General features: G+C 40.1%; 1 protein-coding gene across 1 annotated transcript in view; it reads right to left on the bottom strand.

Moving 5' to 3' along the window:
- Window positions 1-1,201: 1,201 nt before the first annotated feature.
- LOC104288364 (transportin-1-like) overlaps window positions 1,202-17,924 on the bottom strand; it is a gene marked incomplete at both ends in the record, with an annotated part of 24,039 nt that continues 7,316 nt past the window's right edge. The window contains 7 exons of the mRNA XM_009887160.1: window positions 1,202-1,288; window positions 2,752-2,923; window positions 3,877-4,102; window positions 5,281-5,433; window positions 7,526-7,691; window positions 8,356-8,416; window positions 12,411-12,529. Of these exons, the coding sequence (XP_009885462.1) occupies window positions 1,202-1,288; window positions 2,752-2,923; window positions 3,877-4,102; window positions 5,281-5,433; window positions 7,526-7,691; window positions 8,356-8,416; window positions 12,411-12,529 (984 nt within the window). The remainder of the gene's footprint in view (window positions 1,289-2,751; window positions 2,924-3,876; window positions 4,103-5,280; window positions 5,434-7,525; window positions 7,692-8,355; window positions 8,417-12,410; window positions 12,530-17,924) is intronic.

A 17,924-nucleotide genomic window follows, 5' to 3' on the forward strand; every position in this document is an offset into this window, starting at 1 on the left:
ATGGTGTTACAGCTTTGGTGGATAAGGTGAGAGCAACTGACATCATCTTCCTGGTCTTCTGCAAAGCGTTTGATGCTGTCCCGCACGACATCCTGGTCTCTAAATTGGAGAGACATGGATTTGACCAATAGACCACTCAGTGGATAAGAAACTGGCTGGACGGTTGCACTCAAACAGTTGCGGTCAATAGCTCCATGTCCAAGTGGCGACCAGTGATAGTGGACCAGTGCTGTTTAACATCTTTGTTGGAGACGTGGATGTTGGGATTGAGTGCGCCCTCAGCAAGTTTGCCGATGACACCAAGCTGTGTGGTGGGGTCAACATGCTGGAGGGAAGGGATGCCATCCAGAGGGACCTGGACAGGCTGGAGAGGTGGGCCCATGCAAACCTCACGACGTTCAACAAGGCCAAGTGCAAGGTAATGCTCACGGGGCAGGGTAATCCCAAGCACAAATGCAGGTTGGGCAGAGAATGGATTGAGAGCAGCCCTGAGGAGAAGGACTTGGGTGTGTTAGTGGATGAGAAACTCAACATGAGCCAGCAATGTGTAATCACAGCCCTGAAGGCCAGCTGCATCATAGTGGATGAGAAGCTCAACATGAGATAGGAATGCGCGCTCGCAGCCCAGAAGGCCAACCGTATCCTGGGCTGCATCAAAAGAAGTGTAGCCAGCAGGTCATGGGAGGTGATTCTGCCCCTCTACTCTGCTCTGGTGAGACCCCACCTGGAATACTGCATCCAGCTCTGGGGCTCCCAACATGAAAAGGACATGGACCTGCTGGAGTGTGTCCAGAGGAGGCCACGAGGATGCTCCGAGGGCTGGAGCACCTCTCCTATGAAGACAGGCTGAGAGAGCTGGGGCTGTTCAGCCTGGAGAAGAGAAGGCTCCGGGGAGACCTTATAGCGGCTTTCCAGTCCCTAATGGGGGCTTCTAAGAAAGATGGGGACAAACCTTTTACCAGTGTCTGTTCCCAAAGAAAACACTCAGGAACAGCAGGAAAAAAAACCATCGGAAATATTTCTGCTAAACCTAATGACATTTCCTCAGTCACAAGATTTTCTCACTATAGTCATATTTTCTCCTTAATGGGAAATACCAAGTGTCAGCTTTTATAGTCACACTTCCTAGTAGGAACATCGTTAGTAAAAGGGGTAATTCCTAAAAGAAGTTGATAAAATATATTCAAATTTTAACATTTACCTCTAATAAAGGGAAGAGATCTTTGTCTTCATCCTTCAACATGTTCCACTTCTGGATTAATGGAGGCATTAACATCTGAATATATTCCTGTTTAGGATGAAAATGCATTAGCTACTGAAACACTTCATTGCATACTAGTTTATTTCAAAGCTACTTTTTCAGCAAAATAAAATTGATATATACTGTAATTCAATCATTGTTGCAAAATGAAGAAGTAGTTTAATATTAGAATATACAATTTCTGTCTTAAGATTTTTTGCCGAGGCACATAAGTGCCTTCGCAGAACAAATCTATTCCTCCAGGTTTGGCTTCAGTCTAGCAACTTCTTATAGCTGCTTGAGGTGTTAAAAATCTATAGGATTACCTCAGGACCTACAGAAAACGTTTTTACCAGCAATGCCGTCTGGCTGTGCATCTGTCATCTGCTTTTCTCAACCATCTCCCATTGCCCTGATGCTACAACCCTATCCTCCCAAGTTCTTGCAACCTCTTAACTACCCATTGTTGAAGAAAGTAATTTTCTATCCTTCCAGAAGGGTGCACTTACCAATTCTGTATAAAGATTTTGTCTCTTTCCTGCCACTGCTGTCACAGTCACAAGGACATTAAGCAAGGCATCCCTGTAGTACTGTTGCTCCCAGAAAGCATCCAAAGAGCCAACAGATGCTGCCAGCTAATGCTATGTCCAAAGATACAATATTCTAAGTGACTGAAGAAAGTCCCACCATTGCCAGGAGCTCCCATTTAGCTTCCTCCTGGTGTTGTCAAAAGTCAAGCTGGCCAGGGCCAAAGAGACACTGGAAAAGGTGTCCTTTGATGGTGTGGAGTCTTGGACGGCATGTAAAATGCCATGACAACAACCCAAATTGTTTTATTCTAGTGTGTCTATATCATGTGAAGCACTATAGAGAAATAAAGCAAATTTCAATAGCCATCATAAGATGCACATGCGATATGTATGCATATCCTATTAATGAACATATGTACACTACAAAAAACCCACTATATTTGCCTGTGTGTTATCTGTACTTTGTCTAAAGGATTCTGTGTTTTTATATATAAAATGCACATCTGTCCCACTCTTTGATAAAGCGATTTCTAATGATGATGTGCTCCAATACATTGGAAAGACACACAGAGCAGCTTAGCTATACTGAAAGAGGTTAAAAAAAAAAAGTAAAAAGAAATCAGTCATTAGAAATTAGAACACACATTCCACCAATTTCTTTAAAGTCCCATTTCATATCTATATTGATATATGCATCTCCTCTGAGCTGAAAAATTTGGAGAATGGAGGAAAAAAAGTCACAATAATGAGAAGTGCATTTCACAAGCCACCACACAGAACTGTTTATTCAAAATGGGGAATATTTGTGTAGTGGGAAAATTACATGTAGTCTATGTATTTTACATGAAAATATTTATTATTGAAGCCTACACAGAAAGGTCATCATTTCTGTTTTATAACATGTAAAGCACACTACAAAACCCACAGAACCAGTTTTTCAAAATATGACAAATGCTTCTACAGAGCATAAGGTATACTCACTGGTTTATTTAGATGATGTCCGACAGAATCTGCTAGAGTTCCTATAGCATCATAAAGAATGAGCAGGTTTTTATGCTGGTATTTACTAAATGCGAAGACCAAAGTGTCAAGTATATATGCAAGATAAGGAACAAGCTCTGTACAAGCCTCCTCTTCTAGAGTAGCAAAGGCACTGAATGACAAAAAACCCACCCCAAATAGGTCAGTCAGTATCTTGGAAAAAACAAAACAAGACCACCCCAAAACACCCCACATTACCCATTTATGTTTAAACACAGGACTATATTTAGTTCTCAAATTCATCCAAGGTATGTTTTCAAAATGGTATTACTGAGACAAACTCAATCTATTTTGATTGAACACAAAGATTCAGCTCTTACATTGTGATGAGCAAAATTTTAAAAATATTCCTGTAAAACCTGTTATGTGTACATGTTACAGATCTAATTCTGCTTTATGAAGAAACTTTCCTGGCAGTCTGCTGTGTACACTCCTGCCCCACACAAACTGACATGTAAAAGCTTTATTTCCTGAGCTTCCTGCACAAGAGGTATACCCATTCCATTAATGGTGTGTCCATTAAAATATTTTTTTTTAAATATCAGCAGACAAGGGGGAGAAGGGAAGCTTACCTCCAAGGATCTCCTTTCAAGAGAAAGGGAATATCCCTTGAAATAACTGTAACCTAATGTTTTGGTAATCCTGAGCTAAATACAAACACTACCACTAATGCAATGATAGGAAAGTTTTCCTTTGTCATCAGCATTGACCTTGTTCATAGGCATATAAAAGCCAGATTTCTGGTCAATGGAACTTCAAATATTGAAAATAAACAGGTGTCACATACAGATAATGTCTTTTACTGCAACAGATTGTTTAGTTAGGTGATTCATATACACTGAAAACAAACTGGACAGTACAAATTATCTGTTTTCATTTTATTACAACTCAGAGTAATTTGTGACTACTGCAGAAGCAGCTGAATCTACTCCAAATTAAAAGGAAAAAATAAAATACATTAAGAGCTAGAAATGGAGTCATGCATTCATCGATAAAGGCATTAAAATAGTTTCCCATGAAAAAGCAGTGTCATGGATAGTGCTTTTTATTTAAGCTTTGGCTCACCTGCAGGCAGCTTCTTGTACTCTCTTGTTGCTATCCAGGATACGCTTTAGCAACTCAGTCATTAATGGCTTCAAGTATGTGTCTGGGGGTTGACTAACTACCCAGTGTGCATAGCGACTAAGAGTCCAGCATGTAATGGAGCGCACAAGAGCCTTTTTGTTAGAGAGGCACTGAATAAGGTGAGGGATCAGCTCAGGAAGATATGGAATCATACCCTGCATGCAGCCTAGAAGGAAAAATATAGCTATTACAGTACAAGAATTAGAAAATGTAATAGAACTTTTTGTTGTTTCCTAAAAGGGACATATTTTCATTCTCTATCATGTAGTAATACATTTTAACAATATACAAAGCAAGTCTACCTAATTTATGTTAAGTCCTAAAAAGAAACCTCACCATAATCAATAATTAAAATCTGCAATCAAATTCACATTTATTTCAACTACGTTTCTACTTCAATGCTTCCCCAAGCCCCAGAAATTCTGCTTTATTAAATCGAGCATAGCAAGAACATCCAAATAAAATTAGTTTGTAAAGCTTAAAAGTCTTATGCCAGTCTACTCAGAGTGACCAAGACAAGTAGAGAAAGATTCAAGTAGAGAAAGATTAGGCCTTGATAACAAATCTTCATATCATTAAAAAGGATTCCTTAAGAAATTTAATTTTCTTCTTGTTTTCTCCTAATACCACACAAATACTGACCAGCAATAAAAGATACATGCTTCAAGTCAGCAAGGGCAGTAATACACTGAGATTTGCCAGAAGTACTAACTTTTACCTTGCTTGACTTGAAATCAAAACCAACAAAAAAAAGTTTTCTAGCAACAAAGAAAAAATATGTTCACTAGGCACTGTAGGAAAAGATAGAAAATTCAGGCATAGACCCAAACTTATTCCTTCAGTTTGCAAAATGAACAGAGATGCTGGAAATAGAGGCATAAAGCCAAGCCTGGGAGTAAATACAAAGAAATGGAAATTATCACATTTAAATCAGAGAACCATCCACAAAAAGCAGCTCAGGGCACTGAAGTCACAGGACCAGTCTTCGCCATTTCTGAAAACACTGAATGAAATGTAAGGCTCAAAATTATTAAATATTCCAGTTGTATCAAATCAAAGTAGAACTTCACAAGAGACCAATAAATATATCCTGCAGAGTTAAGAAAGGGAGGAATAAAATAAATTATCTAAGTTATTTAGCCTCCAAAACATGCAGAGATTTCAAAATGAAAAATTAAACAAATAACTGTAGTCACCAACTAGTAGATGTAGAGATTAATCACTAAAACCAGATCAGCTAAGGATGTATACTTGTTTGCACAAGTAAACTCACCTAGAAGGAATCGCAGAGCTGCTTTAGAACCAATCAAAAATTCAGCAACATGATATGCACTGTTGCCTTACCTTCAGCGATTGCTCCAAGAACAAGGATACCAGATTCTTTGACTACCCATTCGGGATGGAAGAGCAATTCCTTCAAAAGGGGCAAGATGTGTGGCAGAAGTTCATCACGAAATACATTGGCTAGGACATCTAGAGCAGCAGCAGAACATTTCCCTGAGGGGAATTAACAGTGTTAATCTCTGCTTATTATACAAGCAGTTGTAGTTAAATAGTGTAATTCTCATTTTAACTTTGAGCTGGAAGAAAGATACTTCCATTTCATTGCAATACACAGGGATCCACTGTGCTTTGGTACAAAGCCACCGCTCTTAGAAAGCCAATTTTGCAGTATTTTTATAGCCACTAAAAGGACTTGTACACTAGGGATATTAAAACACTCACTGACAGGAACCACACCATTATATTGCAACATTATATACATTACGTAATTTCAGGATGGTATAACACTATGGAAGTGGGAAGGCCTGTGACATGAACGTAACATACCAAAGAAACTAAGGAGAAGTAGCCTAAAAATATTAGCAACTGATTAAAAAGAAAAGGTTCAAACATGATTCGTGTCTGAAATTAAAAAAAAAAAGGCAAATTCATCAATCTCTAGAGACTGAAAGAAATTCACTGACCTCTGCTCTGAGTTTTTATATCTTACTCCTAATTCTGTGAAGCACTGATACAAAGAACACCACCTCAAAATTTGTTTGAAAGTTTTTAATCTCATATTTTTAGCAAACAAAAGCTCATAAAAGAACAACTTCAAAACATGATTCAGAAATCCTTACTCTGGTTTTCTGCTGTGGTGCTGTCATGTCTAGACAAATAATGCTCGTATTACAGAAATTATACTGCACATTTTTGCTTATTATGATCTCAGTTCCTTCTTAATCTGTCAGAAATGACTAAACTGGAACAAAAGTATATACAAGACAGGTAATCAGGCAAAATATACATAGCAAATGTAACACAAAAATCCTGAACTGGACCTAAACTGCTAGTGGGCCCAAACAGGACACAGATAAGTTTTCAGATGGGAGGTAGCAACTACTAGAATAGATAATAAATACAAAACTTTTTCTGCTCTGCTCCTAGATGATGTCCAACAGGCTTGAATAAAACAAAATATGAGCCCTCAACTCAGAGCAGATTTCCACTGCAAAGCAATAATAAACAGCAAGACCAAGCACCTGCTGCTTTCAGCTAAGACTGTTTCAGCTTTCTACTAGAGGAAAGAAAGGTGGGCTCCCATATTTAGTTACCTGGTCCCATTAGTAAGCAATGCTGCTAATTGTCAGGCTGTGCTGATGTTTCTTCTCTGTTCAGATTGGAAGTCAAATATAGAACACCAGATAAGAAATAGGACACACAATTCTGAATTTCAGATAATCCAAATTCTCTCAAATCCAGATGGCATACATCAAAACAGATTTCTTAACTGTTCTGTTCTCTCTCTTTCCTAGTCAGCTTTATCTTCCTCATGATCTTAACCAAAACTGTGGACCACAGGGCGCCCTCTGACATTTCAGGTATGTTTTTCAGAAAATATATATTTAATTCTGCAATCTCTACACACAGTGACGACTACAAGAACAGCATTATGAATTTAAAGCTATTAAGAAATAAAGATACTTTACAAAAGCAAGCATATTTGTACTTATTTTCTTATAAAATAATAACAATAATTTTAAAAGCTTAGCTATGTCTCAAGGTTGTTTGATCCATAAGCTTCAAGGTATGTCCATCTGTGCTACATCTGAACTACTGGTAATGGCTGTCAGTAGTAGCATGTTCAAATGGAGGGGGGGGAAAAAAATCAAACACAAACCAGATTTAGAGGGAAGACTGAAGTAAAAGAAAGCATTATTAAGCTTCCTCAAGCTAAGAACAATGTGTAAGACTCTTGTTTTTATAAAGTTAAACAGGTGATCCATGATTTGTATTATTGTGTAGAATTAAAAATCAAAATACAAAGCTTTGGTTGAATTGCATTCAGTAGATGTTTGCAGCTCTATTGGCCATATTTGAAATCAGTTTACAGATAGCTAGCTTTTGTCAATACAGTTACATAGCCAAAACGTCACCTTAAAGACTCCCCCTGTGCCCCAACTACCAATTATATCAGCACATAGTTCTTTTTCTAGTCATAAGCAAAGCCTCAGTATTCCTATACACAAACTCCTTTTTTTACTGTGGTTCTTGTATTATGCAAATAGCTATATTTTAAAACATTTTACACATTACTTTGACATACTTAAGTTCCAGTCAGAAATAGTATCATCATCATCATCAAGATCATCGTCATCATCATCTTCAATACCATCTTCTTCATGCTGCTGAGCTACCGTCCGTGAACGATGAAAACGAGGTCTTATGTCCTGTTCACTATCTGGAATAGCTTCATCTTCTTCAACATCCCCCTGTCATCAAAATGTTTTATCAGATAAAATAGTGCAACTATATTGCTCAAGAAACTTAAGAATGTAGTGTAAATTTTAGTTCAAGATTTTATAAGCATATAAAAGATTCACTTGTGCTGCCCAGCTAACTAAAAATGCCATCGTTCCTGCATTCTGCTGCAGTATTTACCAGAAAAATGACAGGAAAATAGAGGGAAGAGAGGTAAGCTCACACAAATGCACAAAGTATCCTTCTTGTTAAGAAAATTACTCTTGATGGGAAGGAATTAGAAGGAAGAGGAGATAAGAGAAATTCTAGTACACAGAAACATTCTAAAATGTTGTGATAGAAAAAGCTGTGTAGTTCAAGCTAGAAGGGCATTAAAATTAATTCTAATCTTTTTTTTTTAGGCTGCTTTGTTGCATTAATTCATGGGTAAAAGTATCCCAGCTCTGCCAAAATTGGGTGGGAGGGGACAGGGGCAAAGCAGGAAAGCCAACAGATTATTTTTCAACAAACATGGCAGCAGTCACATTTAGTTTTTGGAACAGCACACCTTGCCCCAGAAAGCTAAATCTCCATTGAACAAATTGCAGACCAGACCTGGCCTATCAGCTCAATCATTCTGATTTACAAGTCAGAAGCTAAACAGATATTCTGAGTATAAAAGAAGTCAATGCTTACCTTCAACAGAATAATATCGATCTCTGAATATTTCATGCCATTTACCAGAACAGGTATCAGTCTACAAAGAAATATTAATACATGTCAAGAAGGAAGACCCAGGTAATTACAGGTCTGTCAGTCTCACTTCAGTGCCTGGTAAAATTATGGAGAAGGTCATTCTGGGAGTTATTGAAAAACACTCAAGAGACAATGCAGTTATTGGTCATAGCCAGCACGGGTTCACAAGGGGAAAGTCCTGCTTAACTAACTTAATGTCCTTTTATGACAAGGTCACCCATCTAGTTGGCCAAGGGAAGCCAGTAGATGTGGGAATTTTTTGGATTTTAGCAAAGCGTTTGATACTGTCTGTCACAGTATCCTTCTGGACAAGATGTCCAGCATACAGCTAGACAAGTCCATAATACGTTGGGTGAGCAATTGGCTGACAGGTTGGTCTCAAAGAGTTATAGTAAATGGGGTCTCATCAGGCTGGCGGCCAGTCACCAGTGGGGTTCCTCAGGGCTCAATTTTAGGGCCAGTGCTCTTTAATGTTTTAATAAATGATCTGGATGCAGGAATCGAATGTACATTAAGTAAGTTTGCCGACGATACTAAACTAGGAGGAACTGTGGCCTCCCTCGAGGGTAGAGAGGCCTTACAGAGAGATCTGGATAGACTAGACAGCTGGACAATCACCAACCGTATGAAGTCTTTTAATAAGAGCAAGTGCTGAATTCTGCACCTGAGATTGGGGCAATCCTGGGTATATGTACAAATTGGGGGACGATAGTCTGGAGAGCAGCCCCATGGAAAGAGCTCTGGGGGTTTGGGTTGATGGCAAGTTGAATATGAGTCAACAGTGTGCCCTGGCAGCCAAAAGGGCCAACCGTGTCCTGGGGTGCACCAAGCACAGCATCGCTAGCCAGTTGAGGGGGTGATTGTCCCGCTCTACACCGCACTGGTGCGGTCCCACCTTGAGTATTGCGTGCAGTTTTGGGTGCCTCAATATAAGAAGGACATCAAACGATTAGAGTGTGTCCAGAGGAGGGAGACCAAGATGGTGAAAGGTCTCGAGGGCAAGACTTATGAGGAGCAGCTGAGGTCACTTGGCTTGTTCAGCTCGGAGAAGAGAAGGATGAGGGGTGCCCTCATGGCAGTCTGCACCTTCCCCAAGGGGGGCAGTGGAGGGGGAGGTGCTGATCTCCTCTCTCTGGTGACCAGCGACAGGACACGAGGAAATGGAATGAAGCTGCATTAGGGGAAGTTCAGATTGGACATCTCAGTTCTTCACTGAGGGGGCGGTCGATCGCTGGAACAGGCTCCCCAGGGAAGTGGTCACGGCACCAAGCCTGTCAGAGTTCAAAGAGCATCTGGACGATGCTCTTAGTCATATGATTTAGTTTTAGGTAGTCCTGCGAGGAGCAGGGAGGTGGACTCAATGATCTTTATGGGTCCCTTCCAACTTGAGATATTCTGTTCTATGATTCTATGAAATAAGTTTCACTGGTATCAAAACTGAAATTTAATGAAATGATGGAAGGTACCTCAAATGTGCAAACATGATCCTTATGGGTCCCTTCCAACTTGAGATATTCTATGATTCTATGTCAAAATAACAGATATATAAAGCAAGCTGATTTTCAGTCACCAGGGACATAATTTTGGTTGTAACCACCCCCCCCAACATCAAAATCAAACAAAAACACCCCAAACAAAAACAGCCTGATAACAAAAGCTAGTACCTTAATCATACACCATTTCATGAGGTTCATCAATACTTTGTAATCTGAAAAAGTGTTAATTTCTAACTAGAGGTAGCCAGATGGCACAACCAAGTTTTACACTTTAAAAACAGGATATTCTTCCACATGATGAAATTTATTCTGAAGCACCTTTCAGAAGTTAAATCTAAAGCTTTTCAGTAAGAATTCAAACTCCCCAAAAATGCTTGATAAACAAGTTAAGTTGGGTCTCACAAATAGTATTTGTCACTTCATTTACCTGTGGCTGAAGACTCTACCTCACTACTCCTAAGGATGGAAGTCCAACTACATTAAGCCCTCCTATCATTCTGTGATTATTTCAAGTATCACCCCTTAAGACAAGTCCCCAACATTGCAGAGATCTCGACATTAGTCAAGTCAGTAGTCTATATTAGAACTTTACTTAGTTATCAAACTGGTTATAGCTATGGGACTCCAACGGTACTGATGTATGGCAAAAAAAAAAAAAAAGTACTAGGGGAAAAAAGTCAAATGAAGAAAATGCTTCACATAAAAACACATTCACTACATTCACTACAAAAATAAATACATAAAAATAAAAAGATGTATTACAAGCCAAATCAATCCAATACTGAAATCACCATGGACTGACCCAGCACCCGTGACAGACTCAATCCCTGTATATTCTTCAGCTGAGTACTGTTTCTGAAGATACTCAGGCCGGCAATAATATTCACACATCTCAATGGCATGTTACCTTCTGAATTTTTAATGAGAATAATAAGTATTCAGATTAACACCCATTCATTGGCATTTCTGCAGCATACTTCATGAAGTATGCAGGAGCTATATATTTTATAAGAAAGCCTACAGGAGCAAAATGGAATAATATTAAACAAACAGGTTTTTAAAAGATCTTCTCCCACTTAATCTAATATAAAAAAAATTAAGATTATCATTAAGTATTGGCAAATTATTATAACTCCCTAGTCAAAAAGGACTCACCAACAAACAAGTTGCTTTCATCAAATATGACATTGAAAGTTGAGAGATATGTAATGTTACTCTTATCTGTTTTTCTAGAAATTTAAGAGCTTCTTAAAAAAACACAACAACCGAGGATGAAGGTGTTGCAATGTCAGTGTTCATGTAGGCAAGAAGAGGTTTAAGTTTTATACTGATAAGGTGACCAGTATCAATATGTGTGTTGGGAAGGGGGTAGGTAGAACCAAGAACTGTGCTATCATTCTTTTGAGCTATAAGAGTAGGAGTTCAGTAAAAACATTGTAAAACTTAAAAAACTTTTCTCATAACATTGGTTCTCCTGTTTTTAACGCCTATTCCTGTACTGCTACAGTAGGTGTTTTAATCTCAATTCTCTGCTTTCTAATTGCTTATTAGAACTGAACTTTCGACAGCACCCCCCTTTTTCTTTTTTTCTTTTTTTTTTAATTGCTTTACATCTAAAACGGTCATTTCTGCTGAAAAGAATGCATCCCTTCTCTCAACATCTTGACTGGAAGAACAGAATCACAGACAGAACTGCTCTAGTATTTTCAAAAACCATCCATGCATATGTCAAAATCAGAGTCTCCATTTACTGGGAACACTGAATAATTTGTTTCCTATTGCAAAAGTCTTCAGATTACTCTGGAAAAAAGTTATGAGCACTGCTGCAGACATGCAGATATTTAAATCTCAAACATGGATATTCATTCCTGTTCAATCAAGGATCTATGTTTTAAGGCTTAGGATAACTTTTTGAAACTTAAAAAAGAGTTTTTGAAACTTAAAACACTAATGTCAGTCTGAATTAGTATGAAGAAACACATTATACATGCTTTCTTCAACTTTAAATTGCAGTGGCAATTGATATGAAATTGATTCCTAAATCTACACAATCTCATCATTTTGTTATGTTCTTCATAAAGATGGGGAACCCTTGGCATGACTATGTACATAGAAGCATTGCACAGAGGTGCCCACAATAGCAGTTGTCAAGACGACGTGTTCATGGTACACCAGATATTACAGGTAATGTCACATGGAGATGTTTGTTTAAGCTTAAGTGCACAGTAGTATACCTTTGCATCCATCTGATGCTTAACAGGCTGTTAAGCTTGAGGTACCAGTGATACAGTTTAGGCTGCTTCTGGAGCTGAGCCTGAAATCCTCAGAAGTCTATTCAGTGATGTCTGTGCTACAGCCATTTTTAATATGCACAAGAACTAGCTACAGGAAACTCCTTCTAAGCATACAGCAAGCTAGATACAGTCAACTGAACAAGTCAACTGAAGCTTAAAGATGACTATTTCAAAATAACTAGGAATTGTAATTCCTAATACTTACTTAGTAAGATGTCGACATAATACATCTTTACAAATTGGCTGTTCAGCCAAAGTCAGCCAGAACTCGCAAGCCTCCAAAGCCACATTTTCATCTTGGTCCTGGGTCCTCTGAAGCATATACTACACAATATAAAAAAAGTTACTTGTATAAGATATGTTTTAAGTGCCCAGAAGAAGCTATCAACATTGCAAAGCATCTTTGCAAAACCAGACTATGCTACCAGAGTAATTTTGTTTCTTTGGGGCGAGGGGAAGAAACAGATATAAGAGACTACTTAAGGCTATGGTGAGAATAAGACAAGAGACATATTTCTTAATGCTAAATGATTCAGATTTTAAGTTTCTTCACTGCTTAAGTGAGAACATTATTACCAATAAACTACAGACAGAGACCCAAGATAAACAGCAGTTTCCTGAGAATAGTTGTGTTATTTTCTTTTTTAAATTATTATTTTACCACACACACACCCCTTTGCCCTTTTGAATAAAGAGGTACAACTATACACTTAGTAAGATGGAAATACTTTTTATATCCAGTACCATAAAAAAGCTTCCCTTTCAAATCTTGATTACCTGACAGGATGCAATTAAGTAGAACCCATAACTGGGGGGGGAGGAAGTCTCCCTTTTTTCTAGCATGAATGGTAATTGAGAGATTCAGTGCCAAATCTTGCTTTTAAAACTTAATCCCATTAAACAAAAAAAAACCACAAACCCAAAACAAACAATCAAATACCTGTATAAACAGAAAGCCTAAGTATACCTTGGCTACATCAGTTTCTTATACACAACTGCCAAAAAAAATTTAGGGAAGATGCTTGCAACTTACAAAATAGTAATTTTTGCATTCTTCCATGCCAGCCCTTATTTCTGAAACAGATGGTTCTTCCACTCATTTTAGAAGCCTCATGGAAGTCCATGCAGCTACCTTTCCTCGCACATGGATTTAAAACAAGCAAAGGAAATCCTTCTTCAGAATACCATTTTATGTTCAAAATTAAATAGAATGGGGTGACCTATATTATCCTTATGCATTTCAGGGATGCAAGATTTGCCATGAACACACCCCTTCCTACACAACTGCACTAAATTGCAAGTGTTTCCTAAAGGGTCACTACTGTGATTAAGAACTCACAGTAACAGAAATACTGCTCTATTCTGAGTTGTCAACAGATTACACCTTGGAAAAGTTGAAAAAAATGTCCTACCCATTGCAAGCAAGGCTTCATTAATGCACCTGAAGTGATTTGGCACTTTTCCCCCAGAGGGCTTGAAAATCCACTATTTTGTTGTATCCAGTTATTTGTCACAAAGACAAAAACAGAATGACAAAAAGTAATCTCTGTTTGAAGGTGCTCCTCACACTGTTATTTCTTCTTTAAGCATGTATTATCATATATGCTCCATGAAGTTAGGTAACAGTAGATTGAAAAGGCTACTTACACTCAGGGGTATAAGATAGCCATATACACAGACTGGAAATCATAGAATAGTTTGGGTTGGAATGGACCTTAAAGATCATCCAGTGCCACCCCCTGCCCTGGGCAGGGCCACCTCCCCCCAGCCCAGGTTGCTCCAAGCCCCGTCCAACCTGGCCTTGAACACCTCCAGGGATGGGGCAGCCACAGCTTCTCGGGGCAACCTGCCCCAGGGGCTCACCACCCGCACAGTGAAAGATTTCTTCCTAATAGCTATTCTAAATCTCCCCTCTTCCAGTTTGAAGCCATTACCCCTCATCCTATCGCTATGCTCCTTGATAAAGAGTCCCTCCCCAGCTTTCCTGTAGGCCCCCATAGTAAGAACAGTAACAAAGTGTGGGAAGAGTATTTGAAGGCTTTTCAAAAGCATAGAAAGGTTACTCAGAACTGGTCTGTGTACTCTGTAACAAAGTGTTGTGTTAGTCTTGTTATGTCAAACCATCAAGAAGAGACCAGCGTGATGTACAAAGCATTGAGAACACATCCGTTGAGCAGTAAGACATCTTTATCTGAAGAAATCAACAGGATGCACACAATCTTATGACTTCAGCAACAAGTTGATTTCCTGTGTTACAACTTTATAACATCAATACACTATTCATTTGTTACAACTAATCTCATTATGCATTGTATAATAAAAAGTTAGGACTTCTATTGAGAAAGTTCTTCGGAGCCATGGGTTTGGCTAAATATGCTCTATGAACATACAAGTGCAATCTAATAACTGAAATCTGTTTGGTCAGTCTACTCCTGACATATCCTGTTGTCATGTTCTCTGACAGAGGAAGGAGAAAAGAAAACAAAACCACACCACAAAAAAATACGCATCTGCTTCTGCTCACCTGGATGCACATGATCAAAAAACCCACTGAGATCCAAACTCAACCATTCCTGTATGCTCCAGGAACTTGGCAATAATCACAGAACCACAGAATGGTAGGGGTTGGAAGGGACCTTTGAAGATCATCTACTCCAACCCCCCTGCCAGAGCAGGGGCACCTCCAGCAGTGGCACAGGACAGCGTCCAGGCGGGTTTGGAATGTCTCCAGAGTGGGAGACTCCCCCACCTCTCTGGGCAGCCTGTGCCACTGCTCTGCCACCCTCACAGGAAAGAAGCTTTTCCTCATGTTGAGATGGATTTTCCCGTGTTCCAGTTTGTGCCCATTACCCCTTGTCCTGTCGCTGGGCACCACTGAAAAGAGTCTGGCGCCATCCTCTTGCCACCTGCCCTTTAGATATTGATAAGCATTGATGAGATCCCCTCTCAGCCTTCTCTTCTCTTCCATACCACGACCCATGCCCGCGCTATAAGAGGAGCTAGCTGGGGAGGGGGGGCGCAGTTGCCACTTGGGGGTGGGCTGCGGTCCAGTCGGTGTGCTGCATGGCAGTATTGCGTCTTTATATCCCTTTATCAGTGTTATTGTTTGTTGGTTTTTTTCCATCTTCCCTTTTAGTTGCACTATTTCAAACCACGAGTTTTGCTTTTTTCTGTCGATTTTTCCCACGGCTGTGGGAGTTGAGCGAGTGCCTGCGTGGTTCTTTGTTGCTGGCTGAGGCCAAACCACAACAATAGCCCTCCACTGGACTCTCTCCAGTAGTTCCTTGTCTTTCTTGAACCGGGGAGCCCAGAAATGGACACAATATTCCAGATGTGGCCTCACCAGGGCAGAGTAGAGGGGGAGGATACCACCAGGGCACGTTGCTGGCTCATAGTCCTTGTTGTCCACCAGGACTCCCAGGTCCCTTTCCACAGAGCTGCTCTCCACAGCCTTCTGGTGTGTCAGCCACTCCTCCCAGTTTTGTGTCATCAGCAAACTTGCTGATGGTACACTCTGTCCCCTCATCCAGGTCATTGATGAATATATTGAACAGGACTGGACCCAGTACTGACCCCCGGGGAACACCGCTAGTTACAGGCCTCCAACTAGACTCTGCACCGCTAACCACAACCCTCTGAGCTCTATCTGTCAGCCAGTTCTCAATCCACCTCACTGTCCATTCACCTAACCCACACTTCCTAAGCTTGCCTGTGAGGATGTTATGGGAGACAGTGTCGAAAGCCTTGCCGAAATCAAGGTAGACAACATCCACTGCCCTCCCCTCATCCACCCAGCCAGCCATGCCATCATAGAAGGCCATCAGATTGGTCAAGCATGTTTTCCCCTACGGTGAATCCATGTTGACCACTCCCAGTAAAGAGAAAGAAGAGAAAGTTAATACTAAACCTGTCTGCTTCAAAAGCATGATGCTGGCCAAGACCTTCTGTCTTAGAATCGCTACTGGATTGTTAATATTCTTAACTACTTTAAAAGCAATTCTCCATAAGCATAAAAAACCCATCACATGGATACAAGTTTCTCTTTTTTTAAGACTTCCTTCAGTTAGAGCAGCCACCATCAGCAGCATTCAACTTTGAGGTATTCAAGCTTCAAAGGGACAAAACCAGACTTATTTGGGTGTTGAACAATAGTCAGTTCTGGGATATTGCATTTGCACATACCAATATGTATATAGAACTGAGGAAATCAGTAACAGTACACAGTAGTCCCAAAACTGGGGAAAAAAAGTCTAAACTTTGTTATAGAACAAAAATTCACTACTACTGAAAATAAAACCCAAAACCCAATAAAACAAAAGAAAAAAAAATACCACCACACCTCAAGTACCAACAATCCCTACTTGTCCTGTGTTACAGGAGAACGTCTGCCAGGGTTGGTGTCATGGAATTCCAGATAACACATAGGAAGACTAGACAGCAGGCCAGGTCTGTCACAGGTCACCTCAGTTTTATGCCTCTCTAATGCATTTGTCCAGGAGCAAAAAAACCTTAACACCTTCTTCAAGTTGTCTGGACCTAGCCCTTATGGAATTTGACACTGGGTTATGGCCCACTTGTTCACATGAAATCTGCATGAGAAACATACTGATCTTCACTATATTCCTAGTCTAGCGAGTAGTGTATGTAAAGGCTACCTAGAAACTGCCAGTATTTCCCAGAAACATAGAAATTACAATTGAAACAGTTGAGCAGACAAAAATCAGCTGGTAGGCAAGCCTGCACTAATCTAGGATGATAAAGAAACTATCGAATGACACTAACCTCTACAACTGAATTCAATGGCAGGCAGCTTTGTTAGTAGCTCTAAGAGCATCTCAGCAATACAAAATAACATTCCTTATCCTTGTGATCAAAAGATCCAAAAGAGGCGACAGCTTCAACATGTAAACTGTAGCAGTATCAGCACTAGAACTAAGATTTTTAACATGATCTTCTTGCTTGTGTTCAGGCAATGCCTGGCTGCTCCATGGTATAGCTGATTTTGCCATTTCAGGATCAATGAACTTAATGAAGAATGAACAACTGCCATATGCATTGTCTGACAAATACAACATGAAGTTGGCAATTAACTAAAAAGAAAACTTTCACAACCTCAATCTTGAAGGAAAACAAAGAGTAGGCAAGCGCAAGAGTAACATACCTGTTCTGATGAATGTTTTTAATTTGTTATTATTATAATATTAAAAATATTGTTATTATTACAAGGCCAATGGGATGAGGTTCAAGAAGGCTCAGTACTGGGTCCTGCACTTGGGTCACACCAACCCCATGCAGCACTACAGGCTTGGGGAAGAGTGGCTGGAAAGCTGCCCGGCAGAACAGGACCTGGGGATGCTAGTCGACAGCCGGCTGAACATGAGCCAGAACTGTGCCCAGGTGGCCAAGAAGGCCAACGGCATCCTGGCCTGTATCAGGAATAGTGTGGCCAGCAGGACTAGGGAAGTGATTGTCCCCCTGTACTCGGCACTGGTGAGGCCCCACCTTGAGTACTGTGTTCAATTTTGGGCCCCTCACTACAAGAAAGACATAGAGGCACTGGAGCGTGTCCAGAGAAGGGCAACGGAGCTGGTGAGGGGTCTGGAAGCACACGTCTCATGAGGAGCGGCTGAGGGCCCTGGGGGTGTTCAGCCTGGAGAAAAGGAGGCTGAGGGGAGACCTTCTCACTCTCTACAGCTCCCTGAAAGGAGGGGGTAGTGAG

This window comes from Charadrius vociferus, unplaced genomic scaffold (assembly GCF_000708025.1).
Source record: "Charadrius vociferus isolate BGI_N301 unplaced genomic scaffold, ASM70802v2 scaffold1016, whole genome shotgun sequence".
In the NCBI taxonomy this organism is placed as follows: domain Eukaryota; kingdom Metazoa; phylum Chordata; class Aves; order Charadriiformes; family Charadriidae; genus Charadrius; species Charadrius vociferus.